At 31.7% G+C, this 21,474-nt stretch overlaps 1 protein-coding gene across 1 annotated transcript; it reads right to left on the reverse strand.

Moving 5' to 3' along the window:
* Nucleotides 1-6,196: 6,196 nt before the first annotated feature.
* LOC122582736 (LOB domain-containing protein 16-like) lies at nt 6,197-7,341 on the reverse strand. Its single transcript, XM_043755157.1, has 2 exons — nt 6,997-7,341; nt 6,197-6,715 (listed from the first exon to the last, which is right to left on the reverse strand). The coding sequence occupies exons 1-2, from the start codon at nt 7,282-7,284 to the stop codon at nt 6,392-6,394; spliced, it is 612 nt and encodes a 203-aa protein (XP_043611092.1). The 5' UTR covers nt 7,285-7,341; the 3' UTR covers nt 6,197-6,391.
* Between the last annotated feature and the right edge of the window lie 14,133 nt (nt 7,342-21,474).

Consider the following 21,474-nt stretch of genomic DNA (forward strand, 5'->3'; position numbering starts at 1 on the left):
AAATTTCGATATTGCAGTTTCATTTTATAGTGGCAATATTTGCAATGGATTCATCATCTTCACTTGAATTTCAATTCTAGATATCAATGAGCCATGGGATTGAATAATTAATGTTACGCAATCTAGTGTTTAATTAAGCAATTAACCTTAATTACTACTACTTCAGTGATGATAGAGATGTTTCAAACGCTCTTGTTATAATTTAGACTAGCCAGCTAGGGAATGATATATATATATATATATATATGATGGTGATATATATATGTACGTGTGTGTATGATTGTCAATTAAGTGAATTAACTTCGGTCACATGTTTATTAATTTCAAGTTCATACAACATAACTGTCAATTATTGAGGCATTGGGCTAGCACCTACTAAAAAAGGGGAGCACTTGGCATCATATATATCGTCATATTTTGTTGTTGGTATGCATCACTTATTATCTATCAATTCACATATTGTGACTAATGAGTAGTTGTTGATTTTCTTTGTTCCCAATTAAGTTTGATGATCCATGTAACATATATATCGAACTTTCACATCATCGATCTATGATCAAGAGGCTAGCTAGCTTGTGACATGATGTACACGTACGGTATCCAAGATAGGTACCCCTCAATCAAATGATTGCATATATTTTAAGGAAATGTTTATCTATAGTACTATAAAAAAATTATACCTTCGTGTTGAAAAATTAATTAAGATTTTTGAGACATATGAAATTACTATTTTACCCTTAATGAATTAACGACCGTCACCATCCGTCGATGCCACCACATCACTGTCTCTGTCATCGCCGGCGTATTGCGCGAGAACCATGCTCGCAGTGTCCCAATTAAAGGGCTCCGAATTGGGATCATCGATCGGTTGCCTCATCGGTTGATAAACACTATCAGCATTTCTATTGACAAAGACCTAATACTTGCTTCATCATTTTGATTAACTTTTACACAAATAAAGCCACGATTGAGAAAAAAGAAAAGAAATCATACGCGCGCGGCCCACTTCCCTCATCAAGAACTCATCGGTACACCGATGAGCCACTGACAAGGCAATTACCAATGCGCCTATTGGCATCACCCTATGTATCACTTTTGTAACTTGTATTTTTGGTTCTTCTATCTTTTGGGTTGCAGTAATTGTTAATTGATTGGCTGTCGAGGATATGTTTGTGCTAGATGTAAAGCAAGTACTTAAATAAGTTGTGTATATAAATTCCTCTTCATAAATAAATCATAATAAAGTGGTTGGCCACATCACATTAATTAGTGTTTCATGTCTAAAATATAGTATGCACACGATTACCAACTGAAACTCATTAAACAAATACTTGCACGACCACCCACCTTCACATGGAGCTGAAAAGTTTGAAAATGGTGGTCTCGATCACTCTCACAACTCACAATTATTATTATACTTTTGTGTAAGTTCTAGAAGTTTAAAATGGTTAAAAGAATAAGAAGCTTGGTCGATCCAATGATTTCGATAATATATTGCTAATTACAATTACAATTGGACAATTGGTCCTACATTGCAACTCTATGTCTATGGGGAAATTCAATTTGGAAAAGTCAAATAGTTTATATAAAAGTTTCTTTATATAGAAAGTAAAAACATGTTAACTCACTCCATAGTTTTGCCATCCCTTTAGCTGGCAGCGTGAACCGATAAAGTTTTTTAAAAAACATGTTACAACTTAAACATATTATTACTATATATATCATAAAAAGAAAAGCTGTAATTTGACTATACATTTAAATAGATTTCAGGGGAGTGACTAATGACTACTAATGTACTATTTGACTCTTTACATAGAAAGAAAAGAAGAATGTTACAACTCCTAAATTAAACTAAATTTACGTACCCTATTTTCAAAATTTCCGGTGATAAATAGTTACACACAACGACATCTTTTCACTTTTTCGTGTTATTCGCACATTTTAAAGATGATTAGACACTTGGTTCCAAGTTGATTAACTTCATTTTTTTTAACGGCGAATTTACATGGGCTTGGCAGAATGTCTCTTCATATATAAACTCTAAAGAAAATCTCTGTCAAGAGCATTTTGTGCTCATCATATTTTGAACCCTAGACCTCTCAATCTTATAATCCATCATATATCAATCTATATATATAACTTCATCTAATTGGTTTTCTTACACTAATACAACAGAATATAATAATTAATACACTCAGAACTAGAAAGTTTAATAGTTGATATAAAGAACCTGAAAAAGAAATAAACTAATCGATAGAAAGAAATCTTTCCCCAAAAAAAATGATAAAAAGAAAGAAAGGACATCATCCTGTTTCAAGTTCCATTCAATTCCATAAAAAACACCTAACTTGTGGATCTGTGTTTTGCGGCCCATTGAAATATATGGGCTTTTGTTTTATGTAGGTCCTATAGTAGGAAACTAGGAATGTAGCTTGTAGCCTTGTAGTAATGCTATCGGTCTCGCATGAGTCGCACCGGACATTGAACTGGCTTAAAATTGGTCGGTTTATCGTTCAACCGGGTCAGACCGAAAAAACCGATTCATTATATTAAGAATAAGAATACTTAAAACGTTATAGATTAAAACATATGTTGAAAAATTAACAGAAAAATGTTATATAATCCACATATATATGTTTCTAACTTCTTATATATGTACCTTTTATGGGGCAAAAAAATATATATATATATATATTAACTTTAGTAATGAACTTATTAAATTACATTTTTACTATGATTTTGTTAACCATATATGATTCTTGTGTTATACTTGGTATCTATAAAAGAACCACTAAGATGGTGGTTTATTGACAATAAATTGTGTATTTTATCTGTACGTGTTAATGTCACTGGTCACGGAAATCACACCAACTATAATTTTGGATTCGTATAATGAGTCGTTTTAAGATTACTTTACTAGTTATTCACATAGCGAGTCGTTTTAAGATTAATCTGCTTGCAAAACGAGTGAATCATGTAAACTTGTAAGACAAAAGAAAAAAAATATTGTACATAGGAATAGTTAACCCCCAAAATATATCTCATGCATCATTATTTACAACATTTTTCAACACATTAATGATAACTATATCTTTAAGTTTATAATAACGATATAAATATATCTACTTAACTTTGACATTATGTACAAACCACATTGTATTTCATATACAGTCATCCGAAAAAAATAACGCTTCAAGCTAATTAATTTCTAAGATACGGTACTGTCAAATAATTCTACTCTTATATACTTTCTAAAACACAACAATTTACATTGTTTATTGTTAATCTTTTTATTAAAGTAATTTGAAGGATCCAAATGAACATGTACTTTATTATGCACTCGTGTTATAGTGTTAGCAAAATGATTAAGAATACATACTTGTTTCTTGCAAATTATGTGTTGTCGAATAATGTTATTAAAGATGCTATAAAAAATAGATTAAAGAAGTACAAATAATTGGGTTATGGTAGTAAACCAATGATTTGCAGTCAATCAAGGAGACATTTTGTCGATTTATTTACTTTAAAAGGTTAACAAGGGGTTAGATTAGGTGAACCTGCTTATTAACTCAATGTTTATTTATGCAGGACCATCATTGACATGTTTTTTAATCATTTTTAACGTTACAAAGTAAATACTCCATCCGTCCTTTCTTTAAATTTGTCCTCCAGCAAAAAAAAAAAAAAAATTACAGATAAGTTAGATTGATATTCGTTTATTTCTCCTTTGCTAAAAAGCATTTCAAAAGTTTTTTATTATTTAACGGCCACCAAAATCGTTCTATCATTTATTTACTAGCTAACAAGGCACTAGATGAGAGTTTAAAACAACACCAAGCATAAACTATTAAATAAATAAATATATTTATCTTTGTAACTTAATATTAAAAAATTAAAAATACTCCCATTTGTATCTTCTTTAATTTCTACGCGGGATCCAATGGGTCGACCCAAAATTCAAGGGTTTCACCTCAAGAAAATGTCAACTAATTTTTGGTTTTCCTAAGTTTTACAAGTACTTCTATATCTACACTAATATATAAAAATTATATAGTTTTATATTTAAAAGTTTATAATATTGGAACATGCAAAATTACCATTTTACCCTTAATTACTTACCTTACACAATCATTCCATAATCTTTTAATGAATGTTCATTATCCCTAAAAATCAAATATTTTTGTATCAATTACATAAATCACTTGACGATGCTACCACCATCCATCGACGCCACCACATCGCAACTAATGTCATCACCGCAGCATTGCGCGGGTACCATGCTCGTTACTTATAAAAAATAGCCTTTTTTATTTTAGGAAATGTTGAATGTTACACCGTACAATATTACAAAAATACCCCTCTCTTCTTTTTTCTAAATACCCTATTTTTCATTCACTAATTTAATTATCTCCACAGATATACCTAAAATACCCTTAAAGAAATAAATTATAGTCGTCGTTACCACCACTTGTCGCCGTCATCACCACTACATTACCACCGCCGCATTATGGCGGGCAACATGCTAGTTTTAAAGTAAACATTATTAATTATACGTTTGGGAAATAATTATTTAATTATTAAGCAAGTTTCTTTTTTTTTTTTTCCTTAAAAATCAAATCCTAATATATTTCTATTATAATCTATAAACTCCATAATACTATATTACCAGAATTTGAATCTTGTTCTTTTCTATGATATACCAAAACCTCTACGCCATACCTAAATAGTGATGGCAATTATTAAGCAAGTTAAGAAAAATATAATAATACTCGATATATATTATAAACCGTTCATTATTTCAGAAAGCTTAGTGATTAGTTTATAGCGAACTACAGGTGCACACACGATTGTTAAAGTGTCATACTGTCATACCTTGCCATGGTGGATTATCAGTTTATCACAGATTGGGACTTTCATGAATCAGTCACATATTACATCTAGCGACCTCCAAATAAGTCACAAAAAACACCATGATAAAAAAAAAAAAAAATTTCACGCACATCCAAATTATCATGCTTTTAGAGCTCACTGCTAATTATAGAACAAAGAATTTCGTATATGACCAAAATAACGTAACTATTCGTTATGCATAAAAATCTCTGACATTCCATGACTTCAAAACTTGTGACTCCAAGTATGATGCCTAAAAATTTATCCAACGACACATTTTAACGATATGAGAATAACATGTTAAAACGAGTCAAAATAAAGTTGGTGGACTCAGATATTTAATGTTTATTATTACCAAACTGGTTCCAAGGACCACAAAATTTCATAGATTATTGCATTATCACGATATTATAAAAGAGAAATGCTAAATACTTAGGGCTGTATTTAACGTGTATAAAAAAACTTATACCTTCCATATTAAATGTCCGCCCCCTGATTTTTATGGTAAATGTACAAACAGTTTATACACCTTAAACACAGCCCTAAGGGCTGTATTTAGCAAACCCCATTATAAAAGTATCACTATAGCCTTAAGCTCTACTTGAAGCCGAAACCTTAACATATACTAGTTTGTTTGGCCCACGTTCGCAAGCTAAGCGCATTTGACATCCAGTCAAGTTAGCGCTACTAGTACTAGCCCGAGCAGGATGTCAGGGTAATCCCCGTCCATCAATTAATCTATTATGGTTATTTACATAACTAACTGTTGATCAAGATAGGGGCCTTAATTTTAATATACAGAATAGTATAAGTAACTCAGGCAATACATAAAAGCTGCTAAATGGAGAACATGTTTTCTCAGCCCAATGTATTATTGCAAAAACAATTAAAAGTAAGGGTCATGAGACTTAATTACCAAACATGTTTTTTGATGAACAACGAAAAGGTGAATTGAGGCAAGTCTAGCTTGAAGTAAAAATTGACTTAACTGCGTCCTAACTAGCTAAATCAGTTAGGACACCTTAGTGAACAATAATAATACATATGCTTTCCATGAATATATATTTCAAAAGGTTGAATCACCCATTTAGACTAGCTTGTTAATAAGGTTGTTAAAATATATATGTTTAATTACGTTTGTGAAAAGTATATCGATCTACTGCATGCGTCAACTAAATTTATTTTGGATAAGAATCATCTCAAATAATTCTCCCAATTTGAGGATTTTCAATCTTTAATTGGATTAAAATTCAAATTCAACATTTAAAAATCAAGATAATTGAACTTTGACTCTTAGTGTAAAAAATTGTCACCAAGTTAATTATCAAATTCATCATACGCAATTTCAAGAAAATTATAAAGATCCATGCTTTATATTTTAGTCTTATATATCTAACTAGTTAATTACTCTAGCTATATACATATATTGATCCCATAAAGTCACATATATTGGATGACAAGATCAAACTACATCTAATTAATCTAGATTATAAAATATTAATTAGTTCCTCATCATTCTAACCGCAAGTTCTTGAAGCTCATCAAAATCACTTTCAGAAAGTCTCCTCTTGTACAACTCATAATTATGATCATTTTGGCTTTGAATCGAAGGCCCTTCATTGGTGTAATTTATCGACTCCATCGAACTTTGTGGTGATGTGTTGATGATGTTCTTGAAATTATTTGTAGCATTCATGTAATTCTGATAAGCCATTGCTCCATCCATGTTTGAGGTACTCCATTGAGTTTCAACATTTCTTGAATCCATGTAGCTTTGTCCCATTTGAGCTTTCACTTGCATCAATTGTGCTTGTAAACATGCAACCTAATTTAAGATTCATTTAAAAATAGGAGAAATTACACTCTTAATGAATGACATCATCATATATATAGAAATAATGTACTCTATATATATGTACCTAATAGTAATTAATAAAAGGTAAGTATTTAATCAAATGTTAGACATAACTTGTTGCTTATTTAGGAGGAAATTCTATAAGTTATTATTTCATATTATGATATATAAACAATATGAGAGCTAGTATGGTTAACATACTATACAAGCTATATAATTTTATGACAAAATAAGTAATTTTTCTTGAATACCTGTTGTTGTAAGGCAAAGATATGTGCAACACAGCCATAAACAGGATCTCTGATCCTAGCTTGAGCTTCATAAGCAATGGTGACCACTGCCTCGCAGCGGTCAGCCACCGCAACATGATGCAACAATTTCGAGACATTGCTTGCACCAAATACCTTATGAATGGCTGCAAATCGAGCCGGGCCTTGTTCTGAGCAAAAATAAGGGGCAAAGATGCAATCAGCAGTGCATTTTCGTCTTAGAAACTTGCATGCACCACAAGGTGAGCCAGTTCCTGAGATAGTTGCCATGAAAAAAAAACTTAAATTTTTTTTAGTGATTGTGTTTGTAGAAATTAAGAAAGAAATAAGTGCACACGAGGGGGCTAGAAAATGGTGATAAAAATGTGAATTTTTAAAGGTAGGGAAGGGGGGACAAAGAAGGTTTGTATGTAGGGGTGTATAGAGACAAGTAGTAATGGTTTGTTCGATTTTGGAATTTGCTTCTTTAATGAAGCTTAGACTATTCCAACATGAGTATTTAATATGCTAGTTTACTTACCCTTTTGTATTGGCCTTTTTCTTCACCATCTTCTGTTTAATAATTATATTCATGCGTGTTGTATAAGTGATAATATAGAAATATTTTATGTAGTACAATAAGTGAAAATATATAATGTGACAAATGTGACTGTTATCGACCGGTCTCACATTTAGTTCGAATTGTAGATACATATTGTTTTCTTTAGAAATAAAACTATGAAGATGTTTCTACTCGTTGTCCTATAGTGTAGTTGAAAATATGTCAGAAATAAAATACTCGTAGAAAAAGATAAAAGGTTTGTTCGTGCGAAATTATCAAAAGAAAAGTGGGTCCATAATGTGATAGTTTAGTTTTGAAAGGGAGAGTTTAAACAAATAGTTTTCCGCCGAACGCCGCACCTGGGAAGTTTTCCTCTTTGTCGTTTTTACACTTATAAATATTTCATACACACGTGGACATATGTCACAACTTGCACTAAACATTTTACCACATTCTTTTGGGTTTTTCTCATTTATGCTTTGATGCATAAGCTAAAATGAACTGTAATACTTTCATAAAATATAAAAAAGCTTATTATCATTATACCTTGCTTTAGACTTATGGTTTCATTACACTAGCTTCACTATTACAATGTTTGTCTGTGTAATTCTTTGTATAAGAAATAGTGTTTGTACACTGAGCCGGAATCCTAGAACGGAGAGGATGAGGGGTTTAAGGTTGTATGCTGGCGATTCCCTTGCGGTAAGGCAAAACCTTTTGTACGCCAATTATGTGTAGTATGTGTAGAGAATGATCTCACACTAGTACAAAATAATACAATAGAGACCTGTTAAAATGGCTTTAGAGACCAGTTTAACAACCGGTCTCTGTGACTACTAGTTTTTCTAATAGAGACCGGTTGACAACCGGTCTCTATTCTAAGAATAGAGACCAGTTTCATTCTAATTAACTGGTCTCTATTCTTTGTTCCCGTTTATATAATATCTTCCCGCCAAACCCATAGAGACCAGTTTTTTATAATCTAAGCGGTCTTTATTCTTTTTTATATAAACCAGTTTTTTTTATATCCAACCGGTCTCTATTCGTTTTTTTTAATTAAAAAAAAACAGTTGCTTCTCATCAAAAACTGCTACTACTATATTATACCAAAATGCTACCATCAAAACCTGCTCCTGCTATATTATACCAAAATGCTACCAAAACACTCCAAAACAAAACCTCCTCTCAATCTCAACATTCATACCAAAACATCCAATGCCAAAAAGGAAATGCTCAATCAAACTAGTACTAAATCAAATCACTAAAAATAGAGTATAAAAACTAAATATCTTTCTAAAACTAAACAAGGCTAAAGTTCCTAAAGTGATAAAATTCCTAATCATAAAGTTAAAGTTCAATGGATAATCCATACTTTAGTCGTTTGGAATCGAAATTGCACTGGTCCAAAAACGAACCATAGCATCTAATTGTGAGTGCTCGTAAGGTCTTGTATTATTCCAGGTATCTACAAAAATAAAAGAAAAAAAAAGTTTAACATTATTAGTTATATATATACTAGTTTAGTACCCGCACGTTACAGCGGCTTCAATTCATAGCGCGCGAGATATCGTAGCATTATATATGATATGTGTAATATGTTATATGACTTGATAAAAGCAATGGAACAGTTGTACAAGCTAAATTAAACAATGAAATACAACAAAAATGTGAGCTTTACATTGATCGAACATTCCTACAAAACTATCAATAAGGTGACATTAAATTTACACGCGGTTGAAATTACTCTTGATAAAAAAAAATGACTATTAAAAATTCTAAACGGTAAAACAAGTGCATATACATGGTAAGTCATCTTGTAAACAAACAAGCAACATGGCCTAGAAAAGCTGCTCGGGTTGGGTTACATGTTAGACTTCCATATTAACCATCCTCACTCAATAGCTACATCCAATCTGGAATAAATTGATTTTAAAAAATAATTTGACAGTTACACATACCTTTTCTAACCCCGTGAGATGATGTCTTTGCAAACGATTCAGTACAGTAGTGGAGGTGCTTGGAAGTTTCTACTGATTACTTTCCCATTGCTTGGAAGTTTCATCTTTTGACAAGAACTTCTTTTCTTTATCTAATATTGTAATACAGCAAGAAGTTAGCATCAAACATAAAAGATCACACTATATATAGTCAAAACAAATCAGCAGCTAAATATGAACAGTACCAACATTTTGGGAAACTTGACTCAAAATTACTACTTTCCTTATCACAACATCAACGAATCCACCTTCATTTAAGATTTAAAATGCAAACCTTAACTATGATAAGCTATTAATATCAGTTGAACTCCAAGAATGAGCATGAAAAACAAAAATGTAACCAGCAACAAAAATGTACCAACATATATGTTAATGAATCCAACAGTTATATACCGCAACAATCTTTAAATGAGTCTATATATTAAAAAAAAAAACGTTTTAATTAAAATAAAATGATGATTTTATATCATACAATAAAAAAGATATATTTATAAACATAGATGTTGTCAAAAATCTATATACGTGATTAACATAACAAAATTTTAAAAAATATGTAAAGATGTTTAATTTAAGTATATAATATATATTTGACATTATAATAACATTAAATGTTATCATAGTTATTGAAAATTTGAAATATAATAAATTTTGACGAATAGAGACCGTTCAATTACAAATAAATTGATCTCTATTTTTTTTAGCCAAAAAAGATTTTACTGGATTGAATGAGAGGTAGGAGCATGCATTTTATCCAAGGAATAGAGACTGGTTGGGTATAAAATAACCGGTCTTAAAGAATAGAGACCACTTGTTTTATACTCAACTGGTCTCTATTCTTTTTTCAACTGGTCGTTGTATAACTTTAGAGACCATTGCTTTAGAAAACAACCGGTCTCTATTTATTTGACCGGTCTCTATTGTCCTAAATTTGTAGTAGTGTCAGTTGTGTATATTGTATTCCTTTTATAGGGTAAATGTATCGTGTCCTCCAAGTAGGGTTTTTTCCTTTTGGAATAGATTTGTTGCCGCCTTTAGGCGATTCATAGTTATCTTCTGCGTAGCCAGTTGTCTAAGAGATAAGTCCAGATTTTCATATTGGGAGAATGTATATCCTTTCCATAATTATCGGATCCAAGGTAGTCTGCGTGTAGGCTCCGTAGTGAGACTGGGTGGGTAACACCAACAGATATCCTATGATACCGTATATATGAGCCTCTAGACCACGGGTACTTAATCTTATAGAAGTAAAAGCATGATTAGACAAGACCGATAAAGATTCAAATTTAGAATGGCTATTTTCTTTTTCTTTATTAAACAACGAGTTAATTGTAAGTGATCCAATACCCAAATAGTCAAATGACATTCAAACCGTCAGCATGTAAGCCCCGAACCCTCGTGGATATCATTGTGAAAGGGAAATCCCTTGAAGATACTCTAATGAAGACTTCTCCAAATTAAAAAGAACACTATATATATGTGAGGAAATGACTCTCGTATTAACTAATTAAAGTGGTGTTTTATTTTTATTTACTTAAGTTACAACTTTGACCAAGTATAGTTTTTTTTTTTTTTTTTTTGAGATGTCACGCTGTGGTAGTGTGAGTCCGTTTATGACAACTTAATATATCCAGAGTGGTAAGTTGGAGTGTAATTCGAAATATATATATATTTTTTCTTATAAGAGAGTATTTTCTCAAAGTCTCACAACCAAGAAGGGAGTCAAATTAAGAGTGGTCAAAGAGGTTATTAAACAATGGTTTCTATCAGAAGTGGATTAAACTATTAAAGTGACTCCTTCACTTTGAAAACCTAATTTTTGACCATAAAAGGGTTTTATTGAGCTTAATATTCTACTTTTCGTAAGGAAAAAAAAAAACAAGGAAATAAAAAAGAAAATACTAAAATTGGAAATTGAGGAGGAGGTCATCTTAAATGAGAGTTTATATTGGCTTAACAGAGGTCTTGTTTGACTATATCAAATGGTGACTTCAATGCTTCTTGTTTACAATGCGCCATTTAATTTGTATGACAAAAGATATGTGTTTCCGGTTGTTGGATTTTAATATTTGCTAAACGATATGTAACATTAAATGGGTTTATATTTCTTTTATACGTACTAACTTTGTACCTGCATGATGTGTTGGAGCATAGGAAAAAAAGAACTGATTAATTAGCGGTGCTAACGCGGTTACCAGATCACCTTACCTATGGCTATGTGTGTTTTAGACGGCGGAAATGACGGCGGTTTTGAGGGGGGATGGCTATATGTGTTTTAGAGGGAAGCGGTCATGAGGGGATGTATGTATGTCTTTTGTTCTTGGGTTGGGTGGGGGGGATATATGGGTGTGTTTTTTGGTATAATATGTGAGCAGCTGCAGTGGAAGAGAGGAGAGACAAATTGGGCGTAAGGTTTTCTTAAGGGTATTTTTGATATTTCAGGATTAAAGTGTTTGGTGGTAGTGTAAATTAAAAAGATAAAATAGGGAATTTAAAGATAGAGTGTTTAATTTGGAGAGGGGTAGTTTATTTATATAGAAAGTGTAGATATAGATAAATAGTACATATCATAAAAAGGACATGTGGTACAAAGTAAATAATGTTTCCTTTGACTTCAGACTTTGATTGTTTGTAACTTTGTGTAAAAGGAAATCGTTACCTTAAGTTTCATAAAATAGTCAAGTAAATATGTACTAAAGTATTGTAGTTTATAACCGTGTTCACTTTGTCGTTTTTAAACCCCATAATCTCGCCAAAAAGAAGCTAAACTTTGGTTTATGATTAGAAAGCCAATGAATTATCTGCCTATGGGCGTATCCTTAACGCTCCTAGCATCAAATTCAAAAACAATCTTTGAATTTTAGCCCTTAATTTTTGTTTAAAAGCCAAAATTTCTTCAATTTGACTCAAGTTGAGGAACTAATTTGAGGGAATCCCCTCCCATACTTATAAGCCTTGTTAAATATTACAGCTGGACAATATCACGTGGCATGTAAATTATATATATAAAAAAAAAAAGGTAAGCCTAATGCCTATTAGCCTTGTTCAAATTCACTTTTTTTCTTAAAACCAATACGACATAGTTGTTAATTAAGTTCGTACAGTCACAAAAGAGACAAGTCAAAACAGAGAGAAAGAGAGACGGCTCGAACATAGAATCGGACATTTTTTGATTTTATGATCTTGTGTACGATTCATCATTTGACTCGGACCGAATCGACCCATATCATGATTCGTTTGGGTCACAAACAACCCCTCTTATGTCTAGAATCCAGTGTCGGTTGAAAGTCACCGACGCTTCTCTTTCCTCTCATATGCATGGGATCTCTGAATGAGTTGGATCTAAAATTTGAGATAATGATATATGCTTCTAAAGAAGTAAATGAGACCAAACCAGTGAGATAGATAAACAAATAAGATATTATTTTGGAGAAGATGAGGTAACATTATATGAAATGAGGATATATCATACATGTATATGTTTTAAAAGAATAAGTCGGATAAGACGATGGGTCAGGAAACTTTGGGCTAGGGAGCTTTGCCAAAAAAATGGCCCACTGAAATTTGTTTAGAAATGGCCCATTTAAAACTTTTTAACTGGTATTGCAATACCAGATTACCACTTAGATGAAGCCAAAATTGCGCATTGGAAAACATTTCGCCCCCCATATCCCAACCAGCCATTTTTAGTATTTAGACCACTACCACTTTTTGCAGCGACCCTCGCTGCAAAAAGTGGAAAAAAAGCGGGCCCCCATATCTATAATGGTAAATATGACAGAATAAAAGCGGGCCCCCTCTCTAGGTCGCTGCAAAAAGTCTTGTCGGGTTACCAGATGCCAAACATTTTTATATCAAGCATTTAATGAAGCCTTTAATGAAGTCTAACCATTTAATGAAGCATTTAATGAAGACACAAACGGCGCATTGGAAAACTTTTTAACCAATTACCACTTTGCTAACTAGTGCACTAGTTAAGAAGCATTTAATGAAGTCCAACTTTCATAAAATATGAAAATATGTATTAATTATTGATTTAAAAATAGAAATTGTTAAGTTGAATTAATACACATTAAAGACAATTTTTAATTAATAAGAAAATAACATGTTCATTAAATGTTTCTTAACTAGTGTACTAGGGGCACTAGTTAACAAATCCCTTTATAAAAATCTCACCAAAACGCATTCTACTACATGTCTATGCTTTGTGTTTATATGTGGATTATGTGGATCCACAACCAGCACCATTTTTTGATGTCAGCAATCATCTTTTTTCTTTATTTTCAATACTATTTTAAAATGGTTTTTTATGGTACGTTAAGATTACCTCATGACCCATTAATTTATCTCATTGTAACAGTTTAGGTGAATGTAGAAAGCTAAATTACGAAAAACTTCTCCCTCTATTGATTAAGGAAACGAAATCAAAAGTTAGTGTTTTAATTGACGTCGGCGAGGTTAATTGATGTTGAATTCCGCGTCGATGAGCCTTAGATCGTACAAATAGAAGCAACGAATATGAAGATGACAGCGGCGGGAGTGTTTGAAGTTGATTACCGATGGAGATGAACAATGTTAGTATAATAAAGATGACGGCCGGCGGTGGTTTGTGGAGGTAGGGTTTTAGTCAACGGAGGAGAACGGGCGTGAAGGAGGAGCAGTGTGTTTTTTTTTTTTTGTTTATATAGGCTATCTAAATTTACGTTTTTACCCCTCCGTGTTATTTTTTGTTAAATGATCCTGACCTTAGATTAGATCTGATCCAATGGTCTAGATTTGTTTCCTAGTTTTCACAAAAATCCTATTTTTTGAATGAATACAACTCTCAAGATAATTAACATATATACTAAAACTATCAATGTTTTGTTAAGTTATTTATATTTTGGATCTTTTATGAAATTGTGATTTTTCATACGAGTAATTCCGAAGTCCAAAAATTATAGCACAAAATTCAAGTTTTATTTGATTTTTGGTGTTTGTCATGTCAAATTGTTTTTAATGAAATGTGAAGCTTATGAAACAAATTAAAGTCTCAAGCCTTGTCTGCATCCTAATAGTATTTCTGTATCTATGGTTTATGATTTTATGTTATTATTATTAACACAGAACTCGCACAATGCAACAGTGGTGGCTGTGAGGACGGTTTGGTGGTGTCGTCGATGGGTGTAGTGGCGGTGCCTATTGGTGCCTTGGTGATGAAGGTGTCAAGCGTTGTATTTTAATGTAAATGAAACTGATGTAAAGATGGTGGTAGAATTATTTTATAAAAATAAAGGACTCGTAGTGTAAATTAATTCATTAGGGGTAAATTGATCATTTCGTAACTTTTTTTTTCAATAAAGGTGTATAATTTTTATATAGCAGTATAGACAACCCAACTCGACTCATTATATTCTATCTTAACCAAGAATTCGAGTCAAGGTCTCAAGGACCTCCAACCACCATCGTTTTGGAGGTTGATCCTTGTTCGCTATGTCATTTTTACTCATTTAATCTTATTTTCTTTTATCGTAACAAGCCCAACGGATATTCTTACTTAACAAACATAGTAAACAACTCATCTTTGGCTTTTTCTCCGTACTTCAAAGACCAATTTTATCCATTTGGTAAAACAGGCAAGAAAAGTTTTATTTACTACATCAATTTATTTTTGAGTTTTGTTAAGGCTGTCAGTATTAGTTAATTTGATACATTAAAATTTGTATTTTGTCTTGCGAAAATTCAGAGGCGATTATTGATATATAAAGTACTATTTTTTATGTATGTAATAAGGATTGTCATTATCATTTTTTTTTATTTTTTTTATAAAAATATCAAATATTTGATTTAAAAATAACAATATAATATTTGGCCCCACCATTCATCCAACCGGCCACGTATCCATGGTGACACAAACACCTTCCACCCCAAAATAATTCACACTTGCATCCCCAAAATCTCATATCAAAAGATTATCACCCCTTTCATTTTTAGAAATAGTTACTCAAATGTCACAGGAGAATTTACCAAATTGCCCCTTAATAAAAACCCACTATGAAAAGTGTTTTATAAATTACCAACTTTGTCCTTAATTAACTAATTTACACCATAAACCCTTATTTTAATACTTAACACTTTAAACCCTTATCTTCTAAAATTTTTCACTATCACAATTACATCAACCTACACCACTTGACACCGCCACCACTACCAACAGTACCATCACCGCTACACCGCCGCCGCCGCATTACGTGGGTACCATACCCGTAACTATAGATATAAAGATATAGGTATATATAAGCCAAGTAAAATCTCAATTAATAAAACTAAAAATCTCCAAAAACACAAAGAAAATGCTAAGTACTAATAACATATCTTCTGACTATAAAATCCCAAATATATTTTCAAAATCGAAATCGTCACTAACTCTCAATTCCTTAATTCCTTTCATCAATAGAATTACTTTCTTTTTCTCAGCTCTTCAACTTTCTTCATCACTTTTTTTTCATAACCATCCAAGTCAAAAAGATCCAAATCTACATTTTAATCAATCAATTAATTAATATGAAAATCAATCACTTACACATATACTTACAATACATTCAAAAATAATTAAATTATAAATACATACAGTAATATATATATATATATATATATATGGGTAAAAAGAAATCAACAAAAAAAAATTATTATAAAACATTAACATATGATACCTTCTACCATGATCTTGAAGACCCCAATTCGGCTGAGGAATAAGTGAATAACCCAAATGATGGTAAACCTCGATAACACAAGACCAACATCATCATTGCAGGGCCGGCCCTGGTACCAGGCGATGCGGGCGACGGATCTGAGCAGCAAACAAGTAAAGGGCAACAATTTTCTGATGTACCTTACACATATATATGCGAACAAATCAAAAATACACTTGACTGCAGGTTGAAAATTAATAACTGAATATATAAATAAAAAAACTTGCAGGTTGTGTTTTAATGGAGATTTGAGAAATTGTCTTTTAATTCAGTGGGCAGCGAAGAAGACGATAGTCTGCAAACATTATTTTTTGTGTGTGGCTGCCTATTTTGCCACTAGTTGCCTTACACACTTTATGACCTTTTAGTTTCATTAAAGGTCCTCTTTTTTTAAGTACATGATCAAATATAACTCCTTGACTTTGTACTTTTGTAGTTCTTCTACTTAGTTTGATATAAAATAAACATACTACTCGTATTTTCAAAATAAATACATACATTATTACCTTTGGTTAATCATATATCGTATGAAATAACATATTAAACACATCAATGGAATACAACAAAAAACTATTTTTATGTTATCACTTATTAGATATAACTTAATTAAAAGGGATATTTTTAGTATGATGACACTAAAATTCATCAAAATCTTAATATATAAACATAAATATGTTTAAAATTTTTTTCTTTTTTAAAGTTAACTTACATAAATATAAATATGTTAAATATATAAAATTCTTAAACGAATAATAAAAATTTGTATGGTGGTGAAAAAAAATATGCTAGCAATTTAGCATGTTTGGAAATGATGAAAATACGAAAGACCTTTATAAAGTTTTTTTCTTTGCAAGTTATTTAAATCTAGTTTACGTTGGAAAAAGTTGTGTAAGTTGATCAGGTTTAACTTTCAAAAATAAGTTGTTGGTAACTTGGTATTAAGAAAATTTAATGGGCATATTTTGATCATCTCGACCTGAACGTCCAATTACTCAGGGCCGGCTCTGCATCGTTGTCAAAATGGTTCTTATCACCATTTTTGACACCTCAGCTTCAACCCTCTGTAATATCCTTTTCCAAAAGTCATTTTTTACATTTTTTGAGGGAGGGGGTTTTTGTTCGCCGGAGATGGCATAGATTTTTCGGGGTTTGGATGAAAGTGATTGTTTGTTTGAAGGAATGGGGAATGTGAGTCGAAGAGAAGATGGTCGGCGAGAAAGAATGGTAGGTTTTGATGTTGCCGGAAAAATGGATAGTTTCCCGGTGACGGTTGTCCGAAAAGAAAGGACGGTCATTGTGATGACGTGGGAGAGTGATGTTGAGGGTGATTGAGTGGTGTGATAGAATAAAGTTTATATAAACGTTTTTAGTTTTTCATTTGCTTCCTATGCTTGGCGAGTAACCTTTTAATTCTGGAAAATGATAATGACGATCTATCACTAACAACTTATTACATGCTTTAAAACTTATAAATTATATATTTAAAAATTGCCCATTGATTTTTCTAACAGTAAAATACAAAATTATATGTACCTAATTAATTTTTACTAACATTAATTTTTACTGACAACTCTAAAAGCTGTCATTAACAAAACCCTTTAATTTTATTTTGGTTTATACAAAAAAGTAAATATATGTATTTTATATTAAATCAACTTTTACTATGGTTGTACTGTTATATAAATACTCGTATTTCTTTTCGAACATTTAGTTATAATAAAAAATCTAAGAAATCTCACCATATAATGGTGAAGGCTTGTACATATCTTAGACAACGAGATATTGATCATGAGCCGTTACAAGTATTCTAAGAAAAAAACCCCCAAAACTTGTCATCACTAAGTATCGAAATCAAGACTTTGGATAAAACTTGAGAGTACCTCTGACCAGTTGTACTAGACATAATTGGCTTGTTTTGTTGTATTGTTTTTGAATAAAGTCATAAAATAAATGAAATTGATATACTTTTAAATAAATAATATAATAATTTTTATAGAAAATTTAAAAACATGACAAATGTAATATACTGTTTTTCTAATTTAATCTTATATGTTGATTATACCAAGTGTTATAATCTCATATTTAAAAAGATTTATTTTAATAGAATTTATCATTTTCCCAAAAATGAAATATACTTTTGAGTTCTGACTAAGTGATTTTGATTTCGGCTTTCATCCTTTCATTGAGTGGTTATGGATTCAATCCTTGTAAACAATGACGGCCCTAAGAATTCAAGTGCCTAGTCCAAGCCGAGAAAAAAAAGTGTCCTTAACTCTTAAAAATCCAATTATATAAGCAAAATTTTTTTTATATGATTGAGACATTATAAAAAATAACAAAATGATAGTACAGAACTACATAATACTAGTACATACCAAAGTAGATAATCAATTATTCGAGAAGCTCATATAGCATTCTTCATAGCGAATTGGTTAATTAGCTCTTCGCTATCTATACTCTCTAAGATTCCATTCTTAATAACTATCATCACAGGTGGGCATTGGATCAGAACCGGTTCCAGTCAACGTAACGAAGAACCGGTTCAGAACCGGTTCAGAACCGGTTATTGGTCAAAGTTTGACCGGTTTTTTTCGGTTCGGAACAGGTTTGGAACCGGGAAGGAATCGATTGTTGGATCCAAAAGTGGAACCGGTTCCTATCTATTGGTTCTTCAGGAATCGGAACCGGTTCCAATCGGTTCTGGTTCTAAGATTATCCCAATCGGTTTTTTTGGAACCCGTTTTTTTACCCACATCTAGCTATCATCGCCAATCCATTAAGACTTGATAAGTTGATATTATCAAGATATTATCAACTCTCTATGACATTAGTGTCCTAATATTCGCTTGTAATATTTATAGCAGTTGCGGTTGCATGTTATTCTTTTGCATATTATTATTATGGGTCGATACTTAGTATAACGATAACATGTATACTAAAAGGGAGTTGATTTGCTCTAGAAAAAAAATACTATGCACAAGGATTAAATTATCAAATGACCTTCAATGCCCCTAATCTTATTTTATTAATGATTGCATATACAATATTACTATTTTATTAATGATTTCATTTAACTCCTTATATATGTATAGATAATTGTTGATATATATATATATATATATATATATATATTTATATATATTTTAATTTTATTGATACTACATGTATTATATTTAAAAAGTACTAAGATTATTTACTTAAAGGTGATTTAGCTGTTTATAGGACTACTGTCATTAGATTCATATGTTATGGTTTTGGCCACACTTTATGGTCGGTTAAGTTAACTTGTTTTTTTTTCCCATCTTTTTAACGTTGTAATATATAATTTGCTTTGTTTGAGAAAATAGATTAAATCATCTTATTTTTATTCATTTTCATATTTTGTTTTGTACAGTAACATGTGAGCATGAACCCTTGTCATCATCTCAAATGTAAACCGGGGACTAACAATACAAAATTAAGATCAAAGTGTATAAGTATAAGGGGGTTTAGTAAAAATAGGATTAGGGGCATTGAATTCATTTGATAATCTATTTCTTGTGCATAGTAATCTTTTCCTTGTGAGAAAAGTTTATAAACGTTTTTGATTTTTTATTTGGATTTCAATAATTGCTTTTTGATTTGATATTCTAGCACAGTTTTTTTTATCTTTTTAATTAATTTTATGTTGGTTTATTTGAAAAAGTATTGAGATGAGTCGTGGAGTTTGAATGGTATCCCTACTTGTAGTTGTGAGATTATTGGCATAGTATTTAGTATTTAGTATTTTTCTAAGCCTATGAAATCTTGAACAATTATACCAGTTCTTGTTGAATTCCCAGACAGAGAGTGTGCAGGCGGACTGGGTAGGCAAATGTTTAGCAATCCCTTCTAGTGAAACAAATTCGTCTCTTGTTTCTCTCGATTGATTAGGTTACTCGTTGTTGTAATGACCCATTTCACCACACTTATGACATTTCACGTGGTTTTGAAAAACCAAGGTGGTTTGTTATTAGCAACCAAGAAAAACCGTGTCTTTGTTTTTCAAAGCCACGTAAAATGTTACAAATGTCGTGAAATGGGTCACTACAACAACGAGTGCCAAAAGTGAGAGAAACAAGAAGCGAATTTGACCGAAGAAGAGGTACTGTTGCGGTGAAGTAGTAAGAACAACCCGATTAAGGGGGTGATTGTTGGGTTAATCGGGTTGTACTGCCCAGTACATTAGATTTACCCAATTACCTCCAAGAATTGTTAGATAAAAACTTTATGTGATAGAACAAAATAAAAGTGAACGTAAAGAAATTGTTTGTGCAGGAAAAAGAAGAAAACTTATCTATTATTCAACAAACTAGCTAAAGGCTATATATAGCCTTTTACATAGCAACGTGAAAAACAAAAAAAAAATCTAAATCAACTTAAGGATCCGGTAAACTTGCATGAAACTCGATCAAACATCAACAAACCTTTTTATTATTCAAAAATGTACAAAAATTAAATAAATGGGACAATTTCGATCGAATGGTACAACCCAATTTGTTAGAGAAAAAAATAGAAATTCAAAAGAAAAATGAATATAGCAATCAACAACTCATCCCTTCATTTAGATTCATGCCAATTATACACAATATAACAAACTTTCCTGCCTATTTCCTATGTAACAACCATTTGAATAATTACGCTAATAGTCGCTCAAGTATTACCTTCTGGTTCTAAAGTGTTTTGTCCTTAAATTTGGAAATGAGGAAATATGCACTTCATTTCATGATAAGAAATGATTCCCAAGTAGCTTCAGCAACTGGAAGTCTCTCCCAATGAACAAGTATCTTGACTGCACCCTGATTACATCTCTTAACAATACCCCCATCAATCACAACTCTAAGCTGCAATAGGAACCTTGGACCATGTGGCAAGAAATTAAAGGTGTTATGCAATTGGGAATGGTCCAAAGTGCTTAGGTGAAAGCTTTCTATTTGAGTGTGTGTTATGTGTCTTCTGTGCAAAAGGATGTAACTTTACATACAACCTACAAAAAGTTGATGATGATGATAATGAGTGTGAGAGAAGTGCAATGTGGCGACCACCGGTGTTGTTGGGGATGCGGTGGTGGTTTTTGTGTGTAAAGAGATATGAGATAGGTTAGGGTTTGATGGCGGGGTTTTTTGGGCTTGAAATCGTTTGAGGTATTTTTGGTAGATCGAGTGAATGGGATGTG

This window comes from Erigeron canadensis, chromosome 9 (assembly GCF_010389155.1).
Source record: "Erigeron canadensis isolate Cc75 chromosome 9, C_canadensis_v1, whole genome shotgun sequence".
NCBI classification, from domain to species: domain Eukaryota; kingdom Viridiplantae; phylum Streptophyta; class Magnoliopsida; order Asterales; family Asteraceae; genus Erigeron; species Erigeron canadensis.